Source organism: Hyaloscypha bicolor (genome assembly GCF_002865645.1).
Source record: "Hyaloscypha bicolor E unplaced genomic scaffold K444scaffold_117, whole genome shotgun sequence".
Classification (NCBI taxonomy): Eukaryota; Fungi; Ascomycota; class Leotiomycetes; order Helotiales; family Hyaloscyphaceae; genus Hyaloscypha; species Hyaloscypha bicolor.
Window position 1 is genome coordinate 2304546 of NW_020194619.1, and position 25145 is coordinate 2329690.

Below are 25145 nucleotides of genomic sequence, written 5' to 3' on the forward strand. Positions count from 1 at the left end.
TATTCAAGTCGTTTTTATAATCTTGAGCAGTATTACAGCTAAAACTGTCTCATGAGAATGTTTAATACTTTCATACTTTCATACTTTCATACATCATTATCTTAGGAGTTAAAAAGTACATAGCATTGCATCTTACACATTATTCCATATCTGAATTTCTGTGGTCTCCCATTACCCAAGCCCATATATACATCCCATCCATTTCCCCTTCCATCCTGTTCCTGTCCCCAATTTCCATACGCCGATACTCCTTATGGCTTGTATGCATTCTGTGGCTGCGCCACTCCACTCTGCTGTCCATAATACCCATCATAATCTGCACCCGTATTGCTACCATACTGCGGCGGTGGACCGAGAGGAGCACCGTACTGTTGTTCATTTCCATATCCCGAATTAAATCCTCCTAGGGGAGCTTGGCTTGTCATGGGCACTGCGTGTCTATTTCTGCGACGACGACGGGAGCCACAAAATCTAGCATCTAGCCGTCAGCCATACTCTTCAAGATTATGCGATGGGTTGGATGAGGAAGAGGGGAGCATACAAAATAAAGGCAAGGATGATAAGTCCAATGAAGATCAGGATCCCGGCCAGCACCCATCGTCCCCAGCGGTACCAGGAGGAGCGGCAGTTGCCGTAGTAATTGCTGTTGGTTGTCAACTTCATCGCGTCATCAATCTGAATGAGGGGGAGCCGGACCAGCGGGATCCGTAATATATCTGCCTCTTGGCGAATTCTGCGAGTGCAGCTGTGTCTCTGGGGATGAGATACATCTTGAAGTTGCCTTGCGGAGAAAGTTGCAAGAAACAGGATGGGCAATAGAAGAAAGTAGAAGAGTTGAACGAGGGGGTGGAGACAGAGGGCTACTTGTACGATGTCCCGATGTCCCGATTACACTAAGCAAGCTGTGCGCCATGCCAAGCTTCCAAATCAGCTCACTGCCCCAATGCCAATGCTGGGCTCATGTAGCTGATTTATGGCTCGGAGCTGTATTTCAGCTCCCAAAAACATGTGGAATTATTAACTAGAAACGGAAGACGTGCCTACTGGTCGATCGTATCTTGGATTATGGGGTAAATAATCGTGCTGCAGGGATTTGGAAGGATTGCGACCTCGTGACGTTCAAGGGATAAGATCTCGGGCTGACGTCACTGCCCCGCTCGTTTGTGGCTGAGACCACCATCACGTGGATACTAACGTACTTCACCAGAAAACTTGGCGGAAAGAAGAGACTTGGTGTGTTAAGTGTTATGTACACAAATGTTCTGGCAATAATTCTGAAGAAGGCGGCGAATGTTGCCCAAACGATCACGTGTTATAATTCGCCTAAAAGAGGGGGGGCTCCTATGGTCGCTTTCACTATCTTGGTTAGTAAAAATCAAGTTTTCGTTACAAATTCAAAGGTCTGGAGAGCCAATTTGTGCCGCCCATTTTTAGAGGTTTGTTCGAGATAGGTTTGGACATCGGGAATTTGACTTGAAAGGAGGGAACAGATGGGGCGGCAGCACGGGATGGGACGGATTGAACTAACCAACTTGAAATAAATCCACCACACAATTTTCAAGAAGAATTGCCGAATACGCGCAGAGCAAGCCGACCGGACCTGCGAACAAGTTAGCAATGCAATGAATGAACGGTACCCCTTGGAATACCAACGCACCAGCTCCAAAAACAACTATGGTATCTCCCGGGACCTGGCCTGCACATTCCAATGCATACCAAGCCGTGGGCCGGATATCCGCCGGAAGGAGGTAATCCAACTCGCGCTTATTGCCAGGTGGGAGGATGAGAAGATTCGCGTTTGCAAACGGGACACGCATAAACTGAGCCTGCCCTCCATCAAGCACAAGTGCTCCTGGTTCATATTCGCCAATCCCGTAAGAAGTCGGTTCTCCAGGAAGTCCTTGGCCAATCTCTCCAAAGTCCGTAATTTTCCCAATACCGGCGCCAATGAGCACACGGTCCCCTTTCTTCAACGTGGTGACCTTCTCCCCGACCTCTTCAATGATGCCCATGTTCTCGTGCCCGAATGTCATTGGATGCTTGGTGGGCAAGCGACCGCGGTATGTGTGAAGTTTAGATCCGCAGATTGCGGCGCTGGTAATTCGTACGATTGCGTCTAGGGGATCGATGATTTTTGGAATGTCGACTTCCTTTACGCTCACAGAAAAAGGGGTTCCTTCCCATCGAACGGCCATCATCTTGCCCTTCTTGAGTTCAACCATTTATATATGATTGAAAGAGCGCAAAAAGTTTGATATGAAATACTTTGTCTAAACTTGAAGAAAATAAGGAGGTAGATTGGAATATCAGGATAAAAATAAAAGTGCAACGAACTCAGTATATATACTTTCTGAACGTCCAAGAAGAGCTTGCTACCGTTAAGAGAGCTCAGTGGTATGAACAGCTGCCGACCCGTTCTGAGGACAAGGCTGTAAGCAGAACTCAGCCTTTCGTGATGCCTCTAAAGTTTCATGAAAGAGCAGCAACTTCTCTCGCACTCGCTTAATTCCCCTGGTCTTCACCTCGAGGTCTAATCATCGAATGAGAAAATGTGCAAAGAGGATTATGTGGAGAACTCTTTCCAATGGGATCACGTCAGAAATCCAGGCAACATCGCTGAGTGGTCAGCATCAGCCACTCCAGATGGACCACCTTGTCCCACTTTTGTATCACCATCACTTTTGAGGGTAGTGAGATGACAATCTCAATATAATGTTGGACGCCGGTATGACTCAGGATCAGAAGGTGGTGCTGCGAGTACCTGGCTCTCTCTCTTCTTGGCATCACTTCAACCTTAGCGACCTATTAATGGAGATATATTGTTCGGTTGTCGTGCTTGTACCTCGCAACGAGGTGAGCTCGCACAAATGATGCCGGGCACTCCCCCAAGGTTGCGTAGTTTCAATCCAAGTAGTGCTTCTCACCAGCGTAGGTCAATAACTCGAAAACTCACACGAAGAACGGCACAGGGGGTGCAAAGGTTGAATCAATTTGCTTCCTTGAATAAAGCAGACCCAGAGGCTTGACTGCGAAGCTATCATGCTGCACGTCTTTGCTTCCCACTCCACAAGTAAAGACCAGCTCTCATCTCGATAAGCGGATCATCGGACGGCTCAACTCCCTGCACACGCGGAACTGGATCAAGAATGAAATATTTCTGCTCCTTCTCGTTGTTCTCCAATAAGGAATCTAACTTGATAGTCCCCAGCGTCACCACAGGACGGTCCGCAGGCCAATGAACGGTTGCATCATCCGTAACATCGCCTTCCGCAGCCACTTGCGCCTCAATCTTGAACCCAATTGGACCCTCTGCGAGACGCTTTTCCAGCTCTATTGACAGGTAATTGGGATCCTCTTTCTTCACTTCCTCGGCATCAAGGGTTTTGACACCTGCATCTGGAACAATGTGGTAGCGGATGAAGGTGGCTTTGCCAGCTGAGTCGATGAGCTTGAAGGCATTCACTCCGAAGTATTCTTCTGTGCCATAGCTGACTGGGGCGGGTTTCGGGGCCTGAACGAATGCCAGAGCGCTGGGGTTGGCGCCTAAAAAGTCCCCAATTGTACCCGCGGCCAGGCTTTGCAGGAATGAGAGAAACCCTTCACCGGTTCTCATAGGGAAGAATGGTGTGGAATGGGTGACGATGTCGGTGTGCTTACGGTCACCAAGGTGGAACCGAATGCCGAAGCCGCGCGGGTTAGCATTTTCGTCAAAGTCTGGGATGTTGGGAATCCCGGTGGAGTTCGAGAATCGGACCCAGACAGGGGTGGAGGGGCTATTGAAGTGAGGCGCAGTGGAGAGCTTCTTTGCCTCTTCTGAAGGAGTGAACGTTCCCTTTGTGGTAATGCCCTTGGCATGGGCTATCGTGAGATTGTCAGCCAGAATTCTTCAACTTGAATGAGGTCAACTGACCTGGTCGGAACCCTGGATGCGAGCCAAAAATGCTCTGAAGTTGTGCTACCAAATCCTTCGCCGTCGTCATAAGCTTTTCGTCGGTTGGGAACGGCATATTGGCAATCTATGAACAGCAGGAGTAAATTCTTTTGTTTTGGACAATCGCAGGTTTTTTTGGTCGTGGGAATGGAGCTGACAAGCTGTATTTTAAAGCTCGATGTCGTCTGCAGGTCACAAAAGCAGGAGGGACATGAGGGGCACATTCCTCATGAAATACAAATACTTTGACGCGGGGTTTCCGTGGAGGCTGAATTAGAACACTCTGTATGGCCATACAATGATTAATATTTGGGGAGCAGGAATGCGCTGAATGGACAGATCTGACACCGCATGTACCTACCTGAGCCAGCATTAATAAGCCTGCATGCATGAAACCAAGAGGGGTCCAAACCAGCACACCAAGCAAGGTAGTTCGATTGTGCCTCTTCTTATCTCAATCGAATCAGAACCAATAACATGCAAAGCTTTACTAAGGAAACCTGCGTTAGCAGGTAACGCAATACATGCAGATGCTGGCAATGCGGCTGCAGCCTCCGCCAGCCTAGCCAATCCAGAAACGAAGATGCTCGATATTCGCAATCGAGCCGAGTTTTGACAGCCAGCCAAACTTAATTACTAATCTTCTTTGCCTGAAACAGTTATTTTAGCGCCCGTCGTAGCCATTGATTGGTTGATTGATAAATGGTCTGCTTTCGCCACGTACACCTGGCATCCATCCCGCCAGCATTACATTTCGAATTGGACCGAGGCAACTTACGCTAATTTCAAACGATTGGACGCCCTGGGTATCCCAATCTGGAAAACACACAGACCTCTTGGTCCGTTTCCAGAGCTGGGATTTGCCCAATGATTCAACAATAATATGCAAGCTTCATGGGAAACGAACATGAGAACATGGCTATGAGTTCGGTGGAAAATTCGAAGCCTAGAGGGTATTGTCGAGGTTGGATGGAAGATTTCGGGGACGTTGGGAAGATCACTTCATAGCCTCGCCTAAATTACCCCACCCCCTTTTTTCAACCCCACACTTAGCGAGCCTCCAACTACATGGTGCAAGATCGATTGAAAAGAACAAGGTCTCAGACCTCCCTCTTGGTAAACACCAACATCAAAGGAGCCAACGCAATCGTAAAGGTATCCGTTGACTTCTCCAGCAGTGCCGTTCCATCCTCCCCCGGTGCGAATTTGACATCAAACTCAGTCACAATGCGTGCAATGACGTTGCGGAGTTCCATAAGAGCCAACTGCTTTCCTACACATGAATACGGACCTGGGGATGTCAACTTCAATCTTCCGAATACGCTAGAGCAGTCAAAGCACGGTACTCACCGACTGAAAATGGCACAAAAACGCCTTTATCGCGAACCATTTCCGGTTTCTCCCCCCAGCGCTCGGGTATAAATTCGGAAGGATTTTCGTAGCAAGACTCGACTACCGTTCATTAAAACGTTTTCTTTGGAAAAATTACCAGAAACTTACGTCTTCCCAAAGAATAAGCTGGTGTCGAGATCGTAACATTTCCAGGGATGAAAGTTGTTCCAATCGTGATTCCTTCTGGTGGAGTCACTCGCAACACCCCACCAGGAACCGGGGGATGGATACGAAGAGCTTCATTAATGACTCCGTTGAGATAAGTTGCCTCTTGGAGATCTCGGAACTCTGATTCGGAGCCAGGTTTATAGAATGAATCCAGCTCTTTACGAAGTTTGGAGAACACTTCTCCCGAACGTGCGAGGTGATAAAAGATGTGAGTGAGAGTTGCTGTTGTGGTGTCGCTGCCAGCGACGACGATCAATCCACAGTCGCCATTTAGCCATCTATGTGACTTGTAGTTAGTGGTTTTGTTTTAAGAAGGTCAAGTTGGATTGGATTACCTGGGGTCTTTGTGAATCGGGTCGTTGGATTGCTTTTCGGCATCGATCAACCAGCTGAACAGATCCGGAGAGTCGGGGGTGCGCTGCAAGCCCTGTTAAAGTTTGGTCTATTGAAGCAAAATGCAACTGACCTGTTTCCGAGCAGCAACTTGTTCTAAGAGATACTTGAGGAATTTCTTCGGGCCGGCACTAAGTCCAGGTATATCTTGGAAAAGAATAAGTATCCATGGAATAGGTGTTATGACACCCAGAGGAGCCATCCCTTCCTGTAAAAGCTCGATCGTATCATGCTAATGAATGTCAGCAGCTGGAATCTCGCCTGTGGGCTTCGAAAGAAAAGAAAAACCTTCTCTCCCGTCTTGAGCATGTCAAAAGACTTTCCAAAAGCCATATCTCCCATCATGTCGAAAGCGTAATAATTCATCCATCGAGATGCATTCACAGGCTCGCCAGAGTGGGAATTCAGTTGCGATATAAGGTCGTCCGTGAATCCTGTTACACGGTGTTCGTATGCCCTCAACGCTGAATATCTAGGTAAGTGAAGGAAGAACGAGAAGGCAGGTCGACCCACCTTTGGCACTGAAGCCGCGATCCCAAATCTTTCGTCTCTTGTCATGCTCGAGTCGACTGCGAGTGAGATGCAGCGATGTGTTCGGATAACTCACGCACTCATACCTTGGGCACTCAGGTTTAGAGACAGGATTGAGGTCGGAAAGTGTATATATGCTCACCAAGGAGCCTTTGTGCACTTAGAAGAAATGCCTAAAACCACGGAGACTGCCTCAGGGGAATTGGTTATCAATTCGTTGGGGCCAGTCCTATTCATCCAGGTACATCAGAATCAATCTAAAGCTGTCAGAAAGGTATGTGCTTACCTCACGAACTCTCCATACTTGTAAAACATTTGTTCATTGAGGAGATAGTTCTTAGAATCCTTGGCAATTCGTAGGACATGTGTAATCTTGCTTAGCTTCGCACTGAAGGGTCCTGGGAATCTCCGAAGTGGGTGGAAGAAAGCCCGATAGATCAGGATGCTGGTACTCAAAGCCGTGAAATAGGAGGCCGTTCCGACTGCCGTGATTTTGCCAGCTTCAATGTACGAGTTGCCATCTATGTCTCTCAGGGTTAAGATAAACAAAAGTAGAGGCGCAATGAAGAAGAATGCTGCAATCCGTGTGGCTTGCATATGATGTTCTCCGTGGATGAAGTATCCCAGATGGGATGCAATTCCCAGCGCTGTTCCGACGAGCGCGACCACCTCTAGCTTCAAAGTTGCCATGCTCCTGACAGTCGTGAGTCGGTTTGAGAATTGAGAAACAGAAGGGAGGATGTTTGAATGACTTCAGATTAGGTCTCAGATGAGGTAATAAGAAGACGTAAAGGATTGGCTTGTGTGTTACGGAAGACGCCATATCCTCGGTTGACGGGAAGCATCGCGGGGATTGGACCACGTATGGACTTTACCACACCCCACAGTAGGGATGGCCGAATTTATTTAATTTATGTAAATAATATTGGTCTAGCGCTTACATAAATTATTGGTCTGGGCCAATAATAAATGCGTCATATTTATTCAGAATCCATGGTATTTATGCAACATTAGTGCAAAAAACGGGAAAAACAGGGAGAAAACAGAGATACTTAATTGATATTAAGACAAGTTTAGATAATTGTGCGAAATTCTGTCCGCACGTGACAGCAATTGCAGTAATTATATTAGTTCAGAGTAGGTTCTAGCCTATTTGGGAAGAATACCTATAAATAGTATCATTTATTATACGAAGATCACGGCATAAAGTATCGGGAATACAGGGCATTATTTTATGAAGGCCACTAAATGCCCTGTAAGGTCTTACTTTAATCTCCCTGTAGCTAGTCCTAGTTCCCTGTAAGCCCTGTAAGGGTCCCCTGAAATGTGCTTACCTCTCTAAACCTCCGATTTCGATTATTTTTTGATCAGTTCGATTCTATCTTATAAAAATAACTATCTAATATATAATCACTTCCTCTTAGCCCTTGTTCCTACCTTCTTTATACTTATTCCCCCCTTATCTCCTTTACATAATCAGGAATTGCTGCAATCCACTCTTGAATCTTGCTCTGGGGAAGGTCTTCCCAGCATTTCTCCCACCTCACTCTCAGCTTCTTTCTATTACTAGTAGGTCCCCGCTTGGTAGTCTCCTTTTTCATCCAAAACCAGGCTTTCTCAATTGCATTGAGATCAGGTGAGTTTCCTAGCCAAAGTATCTTTATAATCTTCATTAGAATTCAGAACAAAGGGTATAGAGAGGTGTACATTAGGGTTAATTATCCCCCCTTTACTCGCTACTAATTAGTGGACTCGCCTATATTTATGGGCGTTTGGGGGCTTTCAGTACCTATCAAGCTGCATAAGCCCATATTAAGCCTTCAGGGCACTTTTAGTAAGCTTATAGGGGCTTACAGGGGACTAGGACTAGCTACAAGGAGATTAAAGTAAGACCTTACAGGGCATTTAGTGGCCTTCATAAAATAATGCCCTGTATTCCCGATACTTTATGCCGTGATCTTCGTATAACTTGGTCTTCCCAAATCCTAACATATGCCATCCCTACCCCACAGCAGGACACCCACGATTCTTGGTTTGAAGATGATCCCATTCAGCTCGGGGTAGTGCGGGGATAGGCTCCCTGTAAACCTTCCTTCTATACAATGGAATATCATTTTCCAAGAAATGTTTTATGTAGCTGAACCTTGATATCTTCTATCACTTTAGCTTACTTCACGACTATGGTGAAAATACATTTACCATATATAGAAGCGGCTTTTTTATGGTGAATGTTAGCTCGATTCACGTGATACATACTACCGACACAGATATAGTATCCTATGCCTCTTGTAGAATAGATTCTGAACCTTAGCTCTTGGCTAGGAGCTGAAAATGTGAGCAATGGAGACAAAGCTTGTGACCATTCTTTGGACCTAAACAATAATCGATGGTGCTGTATCAGATCTGTCGTCTATCTATGCCCCGCAATCATCTTTTCAATGCCCAGCTGAAGACTGAGGCATATCACTCACGACGAGTCAGTCACAACGAGTCAGTCACGACACGGCGGCTTGACGTCTCCACATTTAACCTCGTCAACAAGTGTAAGAATAAGGTCCCTCCATATCCACACTTAGGAAAATGGCGAAAGCGAGGTTACGCTGGAGGATTTGCAATACGTCGCAGCCATGCGCTGGAGAAGACATTATGAATTGTTCGATTGCATTCAACAGCAGACTCGTCAAGACTCGGGAGGCCGCACACTTAGTTCAGATCTCAGCGTCTTGGATTCATTTCGACTGGTACCTGCTGCATCAACAAGACATCCAATTCCGACTCTCGGAAGCAATCAACAATATGTTTCGCTGGTATCATTCTTCAAATGCCTTGACTCCCATATTGGAGCTCTTGCGACTTTGAGACTGTCAACCGCCAGCCCTGCCAGGATATTCACCATCCGACATCTCGCTACCAACCCTTCACTTCTCCATTCTACCACTCCCTATGCTTTGAAAATATACATTACTAATGCTATTTGACAAATTCGTGAAGGTTCCGAAACCGAAAATCTATCCGTTTACCAAGCAGCTATCCACCGCGCGTTGTCAATGATTTGGCCCACGCACGAGGTTGCGAATGCCTGAACTGACTGCATTTTCTGCGTTGAAATCCCCGTTGAACGAGAAATCGACGTAGGTGTTCTGGTTGCAGTTTGCGGCGTTCTGGCTAGGACTCGATCCTGGGGCGAGAACGAAACTTCGAAGGTTGTGACGCAGTAGAGATGGCAGCCGGCCTATCAATTGAAATAGAGAGTCTGGGATCTTGATTAAAGTGTATTAAAGTAGCTTAATTTATATTTTATTGTATATTTAAGCTAATAAATATAAAGAGAATTATAAGAACATTAAATGCATATAATTATAATAAAATTTTAAACAAGAGACATATAAGTAATTAATTACTATAATAATTTATAATATAAAGTTCTTTAATAAAATATAAAATATAAACTAATTTATGACCTTATATTAAAGCTATAATATAATCTTAATACCTTAATTATTACTTTAATTTATAAGACTAAGATAAGAATATTATACTTATAATTTTTTTTTTAATTTTAAAAGTTTTTAAATAAAGCCTTAATATTTTAATACTTAATATTTAACTTTAATAAATATAGTTTTATAGATTTTAAAGTAAAAGTATTATAAAAAGCTATAGGAGTATTTAATTTAAGTAAAAAATATAAAACTTATATTTTATATTTTAATTATATGATTTGTGACATGTCACGTGATTGGGCACGTGACCCTGACGCAAGCCTTATGAAGCGTGATAGGCGTATTCACTTCTGAGTGAATACTGTAGTCTTTTGGCTCAGTTGGCGCGTGGGTAAGCCTATCCGACACACATCACAGAAACCTTTAATAAATCAAAGTTCGTGCTCATAATATTAAAAATTAATATGAGCTATAAAGTATTATTATAAGAGAGCATTATAGGGGCAAGAAAGAACACAAACTTTTATAAGGTCGAATTAGGACCCCCGAGCAACGTTTCTATAGGTTATAGAAAGAAAGTCATAATCCATTACTCCGCCGAACAATGAGAAAGTCCGAGGTATGTCTCCGTGGTCAAGAATTGTTGCTGAATTGTATCCCAGAGAGACTTTGCTTTTCGTTGGGATCCGGTTTCTCCTGCACGCTTAACCGCTTGAGGGGAATGTTCAACTCACTCCCAACGTCAGTCTCTTTCGTCGGCTCCGCCTGTTCTTGAGTATCCACCGTGGATTTGGTATCCGGCAACATACAACTCTCGAAGTGGCCGTTGATGACATCCTCATTACCAGTCCAAGTCCCCAAGAATTCATTGCAAAAGCCACAAGTCCAACCATTCGAACTATGCAAATAGAACCTTCGCCAAGATTCTGGTATCTCACTCTGCTTAATGTCGATTCCGTGGCTCTTTGCCAGATGCCTCTTCATCTTATCGGCCCTTGTCTTTCGACATGGCGAGTTGTGGAATTTCTCTGTGCATGGGTCCTCACATTCTGAGGTGCAGGTGTCAAGAAGGCAAGTGAACAAGGTCTCCGGAACGTGGAATTGGCTATGATGTCTGTCTCGGTCTGCCTTTCTGCCAAAAGTTTCTGCGCATGGTGGAAAGTCGCAAGGTATCTGAGGATTGGATTGTGTGGAAGCGGCGCGAACTGGTAGAGGGGGGTGGGGATACAGATCCACATATTGGGCCATGGACTGAATGGCCGCCGAAGACAGAGTTGGAGGCTTCGACATGGGCATTCCGGAAAGAACAGCGCCTTGGCTTGCGAGTGTAGATGTAGAGGAATGTTTACTGCTAATGCTCCGATCAGTATACATGGAGCTAGTGGAGCTTCTTGACATCGCCGAGTCACGCTTGGAGTCAACATCGGGGCCAGCCCAATATATACCACGGCGCCGAGAGAAGTCGCGAATGGGTTCTGTACTGGAAGGTTCATCCGGATATGGGAGAGCATTCGATGACAAAGAAAATACGTCGGCAGGTATGTTGGAGACCGTCCCCTCAAGTGGTAACATCATCGAGTCTTCTGAAAGATAATCCAGCCCCGCGGTTTGGATGTTGCTATCCGGAGTTACCATACCCAGCTGGCCAACACTATGGAAAGCAGATGGTGGCATTGACTCATGGCGAGATCCAAATATGCTAGAGTCCATTCCAATTTGAGAAGGAACTGTCCTGCCTGGCCAGTGATTGCATTGAGGTGGCATTGACACGGATCTAGAATTGGACTGCTGGTGTATGGGCGCTGGGTTTTCTGCAGAATACATTCCGGAGCCATTCATAGCGATTTCACTTCCTAGTAATACGTGAATCGTTGTTCAAGCCCATGAGGACCCGTGAACTTACTGCCAGAGGCTGGGGTGTGATTTGATCTTTGCAGAAAATTTCTTATCTCTAGAAATTCATTTAAACAGGCTCCCGAAAGCAATGCGAAGACTTCTGTCCGAACTTCCATGGGAATCAATGAGTCGTCCGACTCTATCCTAATACGCTTTGCTGGCTGAGTGGCAGGAAGGAAGGGGATATTTCCATCGTGACTCTCATGGGTGGTTTCAGAGAAGTCAATCCCCAACGCTCCTACATACCAGCTCGTCTTGGGCTCTTCGATTTGCTGTATTTTCTGAGGGTCTGGGTTTGTCCCGTAGTCAAACTCATACCCGGCTGGGCCCCTAGGCTGGTATAATGCATGTCTCCTCGCTGAGTAGGGGTCCATTGTGATGTAATATTTGAGAGCAGAGGATTCGGTGAGGGTGGGAGGACAAAAAAGTATAATAAGATTGATTAGATAGAAGCATATCAGAAATCACAAGGGAGAAATACAGCATAGCAAAGTGAATTGATCCAGTGGGCTTCGGTTCTACAACAGGGAAGGGTGGAAATGCTTGCGAGTTCGTCCGTGAGGAAAGCGAACCAATATTTCCGAAATGAAGGTTCGCGAGGAGGACAGATTTTTCTGTGATAATTGCCGTGATAACCATGCGCTCGCGGAAGGTGTCGATTTTGGAGACCGGAAATGTCACAGGTCACAAGCATAGCAAATCGGCTTTGAGGCAGAGCGCACTGTTCCCCTTATCATGTGCTGTAGAATACAATACTCCAATAAGATTGTGAGGGATAGCAGATCAGAGTTCAAGTATACATCGGATGAAACAGGCCCCAAATCGAAGGTGAGCCTCTCAAACGGAACCTACCAGTTCTGGGGAACAAAAAGGTGGAGGAGGGTTGGTTCCTTCAGATTCGTTGCCTGCGGGCTGCCTAGCAGGGCGAGTTGTTCCGAAACATATATCGAAAGGAAAGTCTCGCCCCGTTGCCCCATTCCACTGGTGATACACGAGGGCGATAAATGTGAGACGGGTGTTTCGTTTGGAGTGTTTCAAGAGATGTTTAAAAACTGGGCAATGTGTGTCCAAGCGGGATGCGGGGCAGAGGGCACGGCCCCCGAAATACCCCTCTTACCCCTTTGGAACAGGAGGGGTAAATGTCATAGGATAGTAAGATTGTTTATTTCATGAAGAGCTGCTTACCTTGCAGTATAAGAAAACGTATAACAAAGTCCATAGAACCACAGCTCTGAATATTCAATAAAATAACGAGAAACCTCTTGACCACGATTGCCTAGTTATATATTTAGCCAGAAAGTCTTGAAGACGTGATACGATCGCTTCATATATTTGACCTGAAGTCTAGTCAGAGATGTCTTGATGTTCAGGGAAAAGTAGTCTAGTGTATCTTGAGCGGGAAGGGATCCGATTGAACTAATTTTTCATCCCTGAACGCGTAGAGTCAAGTTCAGAAGTAGATGCCGAACCCTTGAATTAATATCAACTGTCTCACATCCTGAGACACCAGAAACTTGTCCAAAACCCCTTATCCATGACTATAGGGAATATACTATTGCCAAAAACTTATATGTAGCTCGCCGCCAAGCCAATATTGTCCCAGTGTTATTGTGAAAGTTCGAAGTGGAAAAGCAGGTCGCACTATCGAGGACGTTTCGTGGGATGAGATTTCTTCCCAACAACGAGGAGTGCTTTAATGGCGCAATGAGAGCCAATTCTGAGTAGCACTGTAAGTGAATTATAGAAGAAAAAAATAGAGAAAGAATGTGGGCGTGCTTGAGTAGAATTTGTGCCACAGACATCGTTGGTTGGTGCTGGTCGGATGCCTTGAAGGGTGCATCGAGGCCATCGGCCCCTGTATATCATCTCAGCCAACAGTAGCTCAGAATCGGTGTTGGCGGGCAGGGATCTGGGTAATATCGATATGGTTTACGAGTTGTAGGAATTTTGGGTTGGCTCGTCCTAAGTTTGACGTGGTCAGAAGGCTGTTTCCGACATGAACGCTGTGACTTGAACACTTACCACTTTGGAGATGATGACCTATTTTCAAGACTCTGGTATTAATACAAATTTTAAGAGTGTCATTCAGCTATTTTCGCCATTAAGCATTGGGTCAGGTTCTGTCAACTAGCGTTGTAGCGCAGGGATTGCAGGATTTGCAGTGATTTCTTTGGGGAAAAAATTCTTTGCTGGAAAAGAGAATGTAGAATAGACTATTGAACCTCTATCAAGGTGCCGGTTCTTTCCTCACAGAGTCGCAATTGAGCTGGTTTTCTTGTTCAGGGAGGGATGAACTTATCAGCCCCTCATTACCCTCATATTGGTGGGGCTCGGCTCTCGAGGGGTGGATCACTTGACAGCGAAACCCTTCCCCCACCTCGCCTTGGTTTAACCCGAGACTTGCCTACGCGTGCCTACAAAATTGTGATTGACTAGATTCAAAAGAACAGAGATTGGAAACGCTAAGCTTGCGCCAGCTCATTCTCAATCCCAACGTGGACTAATCAAAGTCGGATTCTGACTCTGGGAATACTTCACTAAGCAACTGTCATTTCCCATTCTATATCACTTCAATTCTGCGCAAAAGTTCTCAAATGAATACTTTAAAGTAACTAAGTTGCTTTTATTGGCTTCGGCGCCGTTCCTAATAAACTCCATTCTTGGAAGAGATGTCGCTATATTCACATGAGCTGCCTTGACCATTGTCAGCCGTCTGTGGTTTTCTCTATTTACCGAACCCAAGGAGCTGGATTGCCCTGCGACTCCAACGGACATTTGTTGCAGATCGCATCAATTTGCTTCCCGTGTCATGTGTGCGTGCTGTGCCCCGACGGCATCTTGCATGCGGTGTCTCCTTTCGGGGACTAATGCAACAGCAACTTGACTTCGGATAAAAACTGACAGCGACCCCCTTGAAATGATTTGTTTCGCATCGCTGATTATGCAATCAAATGATAGGGCAGGTTCAATGAAGGTATGTAAGCCTATCAGGTAGTCAGAAAGAGGTCTTTGTCTCAATTGCTCGGCGCAGAGCGCCAAGTCACCTTAGTGACATAACCGTGACTTCCCAACCCTTTCTTCTAGCAGGATTCTTAGGAATTTCCACTGGAATTGAGATGGAGAGTCGTAGGGCTCCATGCCAGAGACACTTGGCGATATTTGTTTACATAAGTGAGGGCGTCGACACTTCGCCATTAGCCGCTCCTAAAACTTTGAAGAAGAGGAAGACAAAGCAATTCCAAAAGTGAGCTTACTTTAGAAATGAAGCAAAATTGTAATACCATTATATCACAATGTTCCATATTGATTCTTAAATTTGACCAGAGCTTTACCAATGTAGAGTACAGTACATAGTTCTTCCATAAAATGACACATTATCAGGCATGAACTTTTACTAGCGTATAGCTGTTTCGGGCTGAAATAGGATGTTATCATATTTCTTGATCTCACGTCTGGCATAAAAGTTGGCGGAATCTTGAAGGTTCAATGCAGAGTCACAGTTGCTGCCATTCCAAAACAGCCCTGCCAAACAACCCCACCAACCCACTCTGGAGTGTGTCACCTTGAGCAGTCCACAGGGCTTCGCAATTTCTTCTCGTGCAAATTAATATCACTTGCTTGTATTATCGATTGTTTTCATTCGGGGAAAATCTTCAGTGGCTGCTTTGAGCCAGACTTCCCGATGGAGCGAGCCTCTCTGTCAGAGAGCCGTACGTTTCGGTCCACCCATGTGAGACCCAGGTAAGATCTTATATAGGATCAGTGTCCCCAGAGGCAGATTAACGAGCTCTCTATAAAAAATTTCCTTCCAAGTGGGGTACCCTTTCCAGCCAACACTTCCCCACATGCCGATAGTCACAGGGCCAAACTCGCATTGAATCTACCCAACAGGATCCGAACTTTCCCATTCGGCTTAGCCAGATTCATATCGGGCCCAGTTTGTCGGTTCGGGTAGCCAGTTGGAACACGGCTTTGAAAGCGTCTTATACGTTGACTGCCAGCCTGGACTACAGTGCTGTCGGGCTTCGGGATTAGGAGGCACCGTCGTGCCAGTGCAATTCTATACCGCAGCAGTAAGCTGGTCAATGACTCTCTTCTAATAGCCTCATCCTCGAAGTTTTCATCGCTGTAACGCCTATTCCAGTCTCTTCTACAGCTCTTCTACACCCCTATCGTGTTTACCCGTGACCCCTCATTATGATGTGGGGCTACCACTCCGAAAGCTATAAATGCGGGGTCTTCTCTTTAACATCAATCTATTATTATTTCCTCCTACAAAAGACTTCTCAGGGGGGGTATTCAGACTAAATTTAAAATCAGCAGCTACACCCCACGCCCCTAAACGATCTAAGATGTCCAGATCGTCCCCGGATATCAATTGGAACAAAGGCGCACACCAAGGTACCGTGTCAATTGGCACTCACAAGCTTGCCCTCGATGTTAGTGGGCCAGATCGCATCGTGGGTCAGCCCGTTATCCTCATCATGCATGGTCTCACAGGCACAATGACCCAATGGCCCGCCGCAAGAAGACTCATCTCATCATTTGCTCGAGTTGTCGACTACGATCGAAGTGGTCTCGGCCTGAGCGAAGAAGGACCAGACCATCCGACAGGTCTGTCTGCGGCACGTGAGTTGTCAGCGCTCCTCAAAGCAGCCAACATTGAGCCCCCGTTCATCACACTTGCCCACTCGTGGGGCACTATTCTCAGTCTCGAGTTCATGAACATGCGCCCTCAAGAAATTTCTGGCATGGTATTCTCAGATGGAACAGCGCCCGGATTTTGGAGTGTGCTTCCAATGTTTCCCACCTTGCCGGAGGCGAAAGCAGTGATTGAGGGACTTGATTACTGGGACGCTGTAGGCATCACAACTGAGACAAAGCTCACCCCCGATGAGTGGGAAGCCTTTCTGAAGGAGGGAAGGGAAAATGAGATGCACAAACGGCAGGCTGCGAAGGAATTTGAATTCATGGACAAGACATTTGTTGAAGTAGAGAAGAAGGATTTGTTCAAGCAGACTCCGCCAAAGCTGGGAAATCGGCCAGTTTGTGTCATTAAAGGCAACCACGCAACGAGAGACATACAACGGCTTTATGAGAAGGGAGTTGAACGCGGCAACGGGACTGAAGAGGAGAGGAAGAAAGTGAGGGACATGATCGGACTTTGGGTTGACAAAGAGAAGGGATTTCACGAGCTGTTTCTCAAGCTCTCCACAAAAAATCACTGGATTGATGCTACGGAAAGCGGTCATTGGCCGCACCAAACCGAGCCGGAATTGGTTGCTGAAGGTGTTCGTTGGGTATTGAAGAACCTCGACTTAAAATCACACTTCTGAGCTGTCAAACTTGCATGACAACAAGGACTTAATGAAAATAATTGAAAATCTTGGATCATCTGACGTTGTTAATTGTGCATGAGAACAGCGACTCGATAAGAGATAATGAAGCTTCTTACAACTATCTAGTCGTGTCAAACGTGTATGAGAACAAAGACCAAACGAGAAATAATAATGTTATTGCAACCGCTTGCTTGTTCTCTGGGGGCAGCAATTTATGTTAATGTTAGATGGGAGTCCAGGAAGGAAGACACACTCTGAATGAAATCTTGAGGGGATGAAAGGGATTATTAGACTTTCAATCCACCATCCGAATCTTCGATGCCGACTGACACAACTCTCAATCAGGAATTTGAGCCTCTCATTGAATCAATTAATATAAATACTGTAAGATGCGTGCCTGTTCGCCGAATTCGAATGGGAATGGCTGCTTAAATTCACTAACGCCCTGCCGCGGCAGTAGAAGAATTGAATAGGGGCTCGCTTAACCATTTGTTGGGCTATCCATCACCACAGCTCTGAGTTCGTTAAGCCCAGTAAGGAACTCTGTATAGTTGTTCTTGCTCTTCTAGAAAACTTAGTGGGCTATAATGTTATGATTGCAAGTTTCAGCTCATCTTTTCTACGTCTTACGGTCTTGATTTTAGTTCACTATTTTATTCACAACTCTATGAAGTTCTTTTAAATAAGAACTAACGTATTTCCTAGTTTATCTCGTCTCATCCTGCCATCAAGTTTCTTTACTACTGTTTCACCGCAAATTTATCTACTTATTTTGGATCATAGATAGCATATGCCTAGTCTCATCTCATCTCTTTCTATTATTAAGTTGGTTTAACCATGATTTCGTCACGACACTAGCATCTCGTCCGATTCCTTGAAAAAAACCTGTTCTTCTCGATAGATAATTATACGACTTATACAATCCAACACCCGCTTCACACATATCCACTCTTTCTACTTTGCTATAAAGTGAGCTCCAATTTCTTCACTCATTTGTTGAGTTGTGCGTGCTTCTAAATATCGGGATCATGCCTGAAAGGGGGGCGAAAGCGAGCGAGGATTTGGAGCTCTGGGAGTGGTAGCACTGGTGATGTGCGGCGAAGAGAGTTGGCTCTTGAAGAAACTCGCCACTGAGGTTGAGGCGCTCGCTTTTCTACGCCGCATTTAGCATTTGCCAGTGGATACAAATAGAAATTGCGGTGCGGGGGTGGGGTATCAGCAGCTTGTTCTCGGTCCCCAGTTCCAGGCGTATCCTTGATGGGGAGGCGAAAGAAACATCAAAAAGAACTTTGAGATTTTCAACATCCAGAAATGTGCACTTTGAAAATGAGTGAAACTTCGCGACTGACCGGCGTTGTTCTTATGTTATTGAATTGAGAAGGCACCTGCTAAGGAGGAATGCGGACGTGAACACTCACAAGTGGTTTTCAGGAGCGAGCTCGCTAAATCTCGGTGCATTATTAAGATGAAAACCCCTAGAGGTGCCCGCAAAGTCAGCTCCACATCAAGAAACCCCTCCGTATATGCATGCCGCAAATTCTTACATCAAACCTCAGTCTCGACCCCATTACTCTTCTCCGAATGTTCAAAAATCCCTTCTACCTTGCCCTTCCCTCTCCGCGCTTTGCCTAGCGCCCAATCCGCCGTCCTCGCAGCTCTCCATTGCATTACACCACGATGCTGCCTATGCAACTGCCTATGATGATCCTTATAATCCCTCATCTGCCCAACTGCTCCCCTAGTCCCATCATCCGAATCATTGTGGCCTTTCATGATATTGGTCGTGACTTTCTTTGCTTTCTTGAGTGGGTTCTTGCTTCGGTCGTCGTCGTCCGAGGACGAATCTGGCTGATTCGTGTGAGTTGCGAGTTTCTTGCTTGTGCTTTCATCGTTCGAGTGTCCTTCGTTGCCGCTTTGCGAGGAATCGGAGCCATCTGAATCGTCCACTCCGTCGATGTCATCGTCACTTTGAATTTCGTCGTTGACTGTGTCCAGAACCTCCATGACGCTCCTCACATCCCCATTCTTCTCCTTCCGTGCATATCGCTTGTGGTACCCCGACAGACCTCTCCAGAACTTCATCGTGACTTCAATCTCCCCAAGCGGCTTCTCATTCTCTTCAAGCCCCTCATAACCAGAGCAAGTGGTCGCCCGTTTGAGGTTCTCCTTCCCTCCTTTCCATACATTCAATGTGACCGTGCGCTCCTCCTCGTCCGGGATATCTTGCAACCAGAACACGGCAAATGCAGGCGTGGAGTCGGGACCCAGACTTGACTTGCGGAATTCAACGGTGAGGGGCATGGCGTAGCGATTTCGCCAGGGTATGAATTGGGATGAGTCGTCATTCTTGGGGTGCCACTCTCCGTTGCCTGGTTCCATCTTCACCCGTCCCATTTTTGAGCGCAGTTTGATGCGATGGTTCATCAAGTCTTCTGGCAGTTGGCCTTTGGACTTGACAGGTCCTTTAATCTCGAGCGTACCATAATCCCATCCTATCTGTTCTGGCATAAGTTGCAAATCGACACTGCGGAATATCATTGATATTCGTACTCGTCCGAATCCAGTGCCGCCGACGAGTGGGTACATATCCATGACTTGACTGCGTTTCTCGAAGACTTTGGCTAAGGGCAGATATACGATCCCGAGTAGCGCATCATTTTCTCTTTCTCGGCTGTCTCTGCAGCTAATCATGACTTCTGCGCTCTGCCAATCGCGAACAAAGTGTTCTATTCCAGCATTGAAAAATGGCTTGGCATTTTTCGGCTTTGTTCGTGTCATGTAAATCTTCTTGTGGTTCAAGATAATGGTGCAGTAACTGCTGGGTAGATCATCTGACTGCTCGGCTTCATCTTCCCTATTCAGCTCATTGTCCTTGTCTTTCTTTTGCAAAGCCTCGACTTCAAGCCCTGTAATATTGTGGATCTGGATTGAAAGGATTCCGCTTGGGTATTTCGGATCTGGCGGAGAGGCGCAAATTAATGCATTCTCTCGCTCCTGATAATCTTGGGTCTTCTGCTGGTTGGCTTCCCTGGATTCGTCATGCTCCGTAGCTTCTCGGAGCTTCCTCTCAGCGGTATCCGATACCTGCTTCTTCAGATTCTCTTTCGTCTTGATCTTGCCGTCCTCGGTCTGGCTCGCGAGTTGATCTTCAGTGATTCTCGTCTTTGCATAATAACCAACTGACCATGAGATGGTGCCAGGCATATTTTCGGTTGGATCCTGGCCTCTGAATCGATCCACTCTGTCGCATTGCTTGTTCTTCGTTTTTGGGCTGTGCATAAGCTCTTTCAGATCAACTTCAACTCGTCCTAGATCATCGTCGGCTGTGTGTTTATCCGAGTCCCACAGTTGAAGCCGCAACTTCTCCTCTGCGTTGAGCTCCTCGGGCGATACCAACATGTAAGCCCATTCGTGCCATTTCGGGTTCTGGTCTTTCTCGATAATTCTGGTTGACGAAATGGTCTTCCCGAACTTGCCCCATGAGCAAGTGACATAAGCATCACTCGAGCCATCCATAGGCCCAATTCCTCCGTCGCCTTCTTTGAAGTCTTTGGCTTCCTTGATGAGTATCAAGAGGACACCTCGTGTGACTGTGTCTTTCTTGAAGTCGTCGCCCACAAGCATGTCCTTGAGATCAAGTGTCAAGCTCTTCGGTGCGACATACTCAGCAAGTGCAGCATCGATTGAAGACTGAACGAACGAAGAAATCAAGGGCACATTCATGAGGTTGGGCAGGTGCTTCGATAGAGGGACACAAGAGATATCTGCTCGGGGCTGGCCGAGGAATGTCAAGGTACAAAGGCTGAAGAATGGAGGATCCGGGGTAAGTTGAAGGCGTAGGCGCATCGTCCCAATGATTCCACGCAGTTCTACCCATACGGGAACAAAAATTCCTCCCGGAAGATAGAACTTGAGATAGAGATGTGCATTTCTAGCCTTCGACTTGATCGATTTGCCAGAAGATCGTGCTCGGTAGGCGAACGCCAGCTCCATGTTGACGAAATCGCCTTGCTCTGCCTCCATACCTTCACGGATAGCTTGTTGTTCCTGTTCCTGCTGTTTATTTTCTTGCCCCTTCTTCGACGCTTCAGGGTCATCCTCTTCCTTGGCTTTGTTTTCCACATCCTCTTCTTCTCCTTGGCCTGGAGCACCGCGATCATTCACTTCTTTGTCGCTGGCTTTCTTCAAATTGCCCTCCTCATCGACTGACTGGTCAGCGGCACCGGTAGGTAGCCAGCGAATTCCAAGAATTCGAACGGCCTCGCTGCCTTGTCCAAGATCGTCGATACTGACCATCCGGATTACTTTTGGTAAACTTGCTTGCATGACATCTTCAAGCATGTCGACCAATGATGCGAACAAGTCTGGGTTGATGAGGGGCCAGACCGAGGCAAGGAGGCTGTTCATCCACGCAACTGATTCTGGCAGACGATCATTTGACTGGTTGGATTTCTCTTCTTCCACTCTGGCCGCATCCCACACTTCGTCTTCCCAAATGGCTTCAACTTTCTTCCCAAGCCATCCTCGGATTTGAATGACGACGCAGACTGCAATCACTGATGCTAAGCCGGTGATTGTCGTCAAAGCAATGTATAGCTGATTCCGGTATTTTTTTGCATTGGTATTCATCCACGACTTGCCCTCTGCTAGATGATGGCCAGACCTCCAGCCCATAAATAACAGCAACAGTATCACCATGGCAGAAAGTGCAACAATGATACTTAATGCTACTGTGAGCGCCAGTTGATACGTCCGAACCAATTCTGCTCGAGCATCGTCGAAAGCTGGTGGAGGAAACATCTTTCTCATGCCATCGTAATTTTCCTGCAGCTCCTCCTCTTCCAAGTCTAATTGATTCGACGTCTTCGACGCCCCGCTCAGCCCAGTACTTGTTTTCTTCGTCCTACCAGGAGCTGGCTCACTCTCGGGAGCTTTCTTCAAGTCCTTGGTTGTGGAGTCTCGAATGACGAGGGGTAAATGGGTGACTGGGTCTGTGACTTCTCGGCCGCCGTCATCCCGCGTGTTGTGCTTCATCTCCTTCCGCTTCTGCTTGGGATCCGTATGTCCCGCAGCCTTCTCGGTCGCCGATTGTTCCTGACCATTGTTCTCAACCTTCTTGTCGCCATTCTGCTGGTCTGCTTGTCCTTTTCCATCGTCTGCAGACGGTACATCAGGTATGCCAGAGTCATGTTCGCCCGGCACTTGTTTGTCCTCGTCTGTATTTCGATTGGACGTGGGGTATGGGTCGCCAGCTGGGTCTTTCTTGTCCTCGTTCTTCACAATAGCCTTCACTGAGTTAAAAGCCCGCTTTGCCCGTGAATCGTCCTCGCCGGTGTGCTGCGCATCTTCGGCTTGTTTGTATTGTTCGTCGAGCTCGTTTCTATGTTCACGGTATCGTTGAATTGTAGGTATAGGATGGTCGTGCGAGTATGGTGCTTTGTAGTCTCTGCGAGCTGCTTCCTCGTCAAAGTCGGCAGACATTTTGGGACCTGTTGTTAGGAATTTCGGAAGAGCAGATGAAGTAGCGGATCAGGGGTAGAGAATTCGAAGTGGTCTCGTCTGAATTAGAAGGAGGAAGCAGTCTCCTACCATCATGTGGTTGACAGACCAAGAAATATGAGATGAAGAAATGGACGCATAAAGAATGATGGCCTACCTCCACATTGACAGGCCTCGAACAGCTGGATCCCCGCAAACTTACGGTGGCTGTTTGTTTCAGACCCTCGAAAATCTTGAATCGCCATGTTGATGCTGGAAAACGACGTCACAACCGCGACGATCGTCAACGTGCATGCCAAGCCTCAACGTTGCAAGCCACGCACGCGATGGTCCCATGACCCCCCTCTAGCAGTTATAAAAGAAAATATCCTTTGGGGCTTTATAATATCATGTCAGTCTTCGATCATCCCGAAGCATGCCAAGTTGCAGCCTTTCTCATCAAAAAAAGGGCTTCATAACTGCTTCACTTGACTATGTTCCCAATATTTGGAATAATGGACGCAAAGTACTGATTGAAAAGCCATTGCGAAAAGAATTTCTGTGGGCTTAATTCTCAATCATGCTCGAGGATCCGGCTCCACTGCGCTACATGTGTCATTGCAGGATATTCTTACGTGAGATGGCGACTAGTCAATATCCCTACAAACACTTCGTGACTCATCATCCTTCTACTTTCGAGCAATATTCGGAAAGAATTGAAAGTAGCTACAATGTCTCTTCGACTCTCGGAAGCCACTCTTGAAGACATGCACGAGATGCAGACGGTGGTTTTCGCGGCTTACTCAAACTATCCTTTCGCTCGCCTGGTGGTCCCGGAAATTGGGACAGAATCCATAGATATTATCGAGAAAGGAATACAAAGCGCAACAGGAAGATCCATTAGATTGTGGAAAGCAAGCTCCACGGAGTATTGGATAAAGATTGTGGATAGCGAGACGGGTAGCATCGTCGGGTACGCGGGTTCCTCCCTCATCCTGAGATGACTCGTCTAGCTCTCAGTTATTCATTGCTCTGTTCAGTGTTTCACGATGGCAAATATACAAAGAGTCTCCATTTACAAATGGTGCTCCGCATGTTGAGGCGGAGTGGTATCCAGTGGGGTCTCGAATCAGAGAATACTGCACCTACCTCATGAACCATCGACTTAAGCGTCAAGCCAATCGATGTAACTTGCCTAACATATGTAAGTGGATTCTCTAAGTTTTGCTCTCAATTCCTTTGACGATCTCCACAGGGCTCAACATGATCTGTACCCACCCCAAGTATCGTCGTCGTGGAGTCGCTGCCCTCATGATGCAATGGGGCGTTACAAAAGCCGATGAGATAGATCTCGAAATGTTTGTTGAAGCAAGTTCTGATGGAACTCATTTGTATCGCAATTTCGGCTTTGTTGTGGTCGAGGAATTGTCAACGCCAAGACCAAAAGGAGAGTTGGATGAGGAATGGAAGACGCTGGAGGCGGAGTACCCGTTTGAAGCGACTTGGATGTGGAGACCTAAGCAAGGAATACAATCGAAGTATTGTCTTAAGTGAATCAATTGTATAGAGCGTGGGAGAAGACTTTGGGTTGCAGTCTTGAAGTGTTGATCGGCTCGAGAAGCACGTGACACACCCCCTTTTCTCTCTCTCGACCTCATCCCAACCAAGTGTGAGCATACTGAGAACAAAGCATTGTAGGCACGCTCTCAGAGCAAAATATTGTCCTCCTATTGAAAACACAACAACTCCAGCAAAACCACATGCTAAATCCCCACCAAACCGTCCTTCACCCCAACCCCAAATCAGCCCCTATCCCGTCCCCCCTCCCCCCAACTCTTAAAATCCCCATTGAACCTCTCAAAATCCCTCTCAATACTCCCCCTCATTCCTCCGAGCCACTTCGGCCACCACTTCGAAAACAGCAGACTCAACACGCCCTCAAAATCCTCGGCTTGAACGAACGTAGTCCCGCCTCGATTCCCTTCTTCCTCGCTTGGCAGAAATCGCCACATATGCGTCCCTTTTATCAGGCCGTGGAAATTGCCTTGCCAGTAGAAGTGTTCGGTTGTGTTTTCCTGCTTCCGGTTAGATGAGGAGGGGAGGGGGGGAAGGGAACGAGACGTACGAGGACAATAGGTCGTAGGACGGTACCGTTGGAGTTGATTTCCAATCGATCGCCGGGCTGGGGGTTCGGTTTCGAGGCGTCCATCGCACGGACTGTGAAGCCGGCGTGGAATTGTGGGATGGAGGAGAAATCGAGGAACTGATGTGGGGCGTTAGAAATTAGGCATGATGGGGTGAAAGCGGTTGGGAAAGGAGGACGTACGAGTCTTTTGACTTCTAAGGGAGGGTGTGAAATTTCGATTTGTGAGTGCAGTGTTTGGACCATTTTGGATATGTGTAGTATTATGGATAGGAGAAACTAATTGGGGTTTGTAAAGAGTTGTCTGGGTCTCAGTTGTCCGGAGTTGGTACTTAATGATAAAAAATGCCCCTCAACCCGAGAAGTCCTCTTTCTTTATATATAGAAGACAGCTAAAGCCGCCTCGGCCAGATCGGACATAAAAAATAACG

At 46.6% G+C, this 25145-nt stretch overlaps 9 protein-coding genes across 9 annotated transcripts; 2 read left to right on the forward strand and 7 right to left on the reverse strand.

Annotated features, from left to right (window-relative positions):
- Positions 1 to 9: 9 nt before the first annotated feature.
- On the reverse strand, positions 10 to 817 carry K444DRAFT_615826 (uncharacterized protein). Its single transcript, XM_024880804.1, has 3 exons — positions 697 to 817; positions 542 to 643; positions 10 to 471 (listed from the first exon to the last, which is right to left on the reverse strand). Exons 1-3 carry the CDS (start codon positions 768 to 770, stop codon positions 252 to 254), a joined length of 396 nt encoding a protein of 131 aa, XP_024734272.1. The 5' UTR covers positions 771 to 817; the 3' UTR covers positions 10 to 251.
- Positions 818 to 1523: 706 nt separating this feature from the next.
- K444DRAFT_632475 (GroES-like protein) lies at positions 1524 to 2222 on the reverse strand (the record flags this gene model as incomplete). Its single annotated transcript, XM_024883481.1, has 2 exons — positions 1524 to 1600; positions 1658 to 2222. 2 exons carry the CDS (start codon positions 2220 to 2222, stop codon positions 1524 to 1526), a joined length of 642 nt encoding a protein of 213 aa, XP_024734273.1.
- A 746-nt stretch (positions 2223 to 2968) lies between these two features.
- K444DRAFT_566415 (heme-dependent catalase) lies at positions 2969 to 4243 on the reverse strand. The gene is made up of 2 exons (XM_024877129.1): positions 3911 to 4243; positions 2969 to 3858 (listed from the first exon to the last, which is right to left on the reverse strand). Exons 1-2 carry the CDS (start codon positions 4005 to 4007, stop codon positions 3038 to 3040), a joined length of 918 nt encoding a protein of 305 aa, XP_024734274.1. The 5' UTR covers positions 4008 to 4243; the 3' UTR covers positions 2969 to 3037.
- A 582-nt stretch (positions 4244 to 4825) lies between these two features.
- Positions 4826 to 7161, reverse strand: K444DRAFT_665739 (cytochrome P450). The gene is made up of 9 exons (XM_024887105.1): positions 6702 to 7161; positions 6558 to 6644; positions 6398 to 6501; positions 6173 to 6348; positions 5958 to 6116; positions 5827 to 5909; positions 5432 to 5769; positions 5282 to 5383; positions 4826 to 5222 (listed from the first exon to the last, which is right to left on the reverse strand). The coding sequence occupies exons 1-9, from the start codon at positions 7103 to 7105 to the stop codon at positions 5032 to 5034; spliced, it is 1644 nt and encodes a 547-aa protein (XP_024734275.1). The 5' UTR covers positions 7106 to 7161; the 3' UTR covers positions 4826 to 5031.
- Positions 7162 to 10357: 3196 nt separating this feature from the next.
- On the reverse strand, positions 10358 to 12216 carry K444DRAFT_665740 (uncharacterized protein). The gene is made up of 2 exons (XM_024887106.1): positions 11762 to 12216; positions 10358 to 11711 (listed from the first exon to the last, which is right to left on the reverse strand). The coding sequence occupies exons 1-2, from the start codon at positions 12126 to 12128 to the stop codon at positions 10492 to 10494; spliced, it is 1587 nt and encodes a 528-aa protein (XP_024734276.1). The 5' UTR covers positions 12129 to 12216; the 3' UTR covers positions 10358 to 10491.
- Positions 12217 to 16094: 3878 nt separating this feature from the next.
- Positions 16095 to 17143, forward strand: K444DRAFT_615831 (alpha/beta-hydrolase). Its single transcript, XM_024880805.1, has one exon. The coding sequence runs from the start codon at positions 16107 to 16109 to the stop codon at positions 17088 to 17090; it is 984 nt and encodes a 327-aa protein (XP_024734277.1). The 5' UTR covers positions 16095 to 16106; the 3' UTR covers positions 17091 to 17143.
- Positions 17144 to 18638: 1495 nt separating this feature from the next.
- On the reverse strand, positions 18639 to 21722 carry K444DRAFT_534981 (putative meiotically up-regulated gene protein; the record flags this gene model as incomplete). Its single annotated transcript, XM_024875249.1, has 1 exon — positions 18639 to 21722. One exon carries the CDS (start codon positions 21720 to 21722, stop codon positions 18639 to 18641), a length of 3084 nt encoding a protein of 1027 aa, XP_024734278.1.
- A 1580-nt stretch (positions 21723 to 23302) lies between these two features.
- On the forward strand, positions 23303 to 24125 carry K444DRAFT_594339 (GNAT acetyltransferase-like protein; the record flags this gene model as incomplete). The annotated part of the gene is made up of 3 exons (XM_024878347.1): positions 23303 to 23544; positions 23612 to 23775; positions 23827 to 24125. The coding sequence occupies 3 exons, from the start codon at positions 23303 to 23305 to the stop codon at positions 24123 to 24125; spliced, it is 705 nt and encodes a 234-aa protein (XP_024734279.1).
- Positions 24120 to 25122, reverse strand: K444DRAFT_615834 (uncharacterized protein). Its single transcript, XM_024880806.1, has 3 exons — positions 24898 to 25122; positions 24697 to 24834; positions 24120 to 24646 (listed from the first exon to the last, which is right to left on the reverse strand). Exons 1-3 carry the CDS (start codon positions 24958 to 24960, stop codon positions 24374 to 24376), a joined length of 474 nt encoding a protein of 157 aa, XP_024734280.1. The 5' UTR covers positions 24961 to 25122; the 3' UTR covers positions 24120 to 24373.
- Between the last annotated feature and the right edge of the window lie 23 nt (positions 25123 to 25145).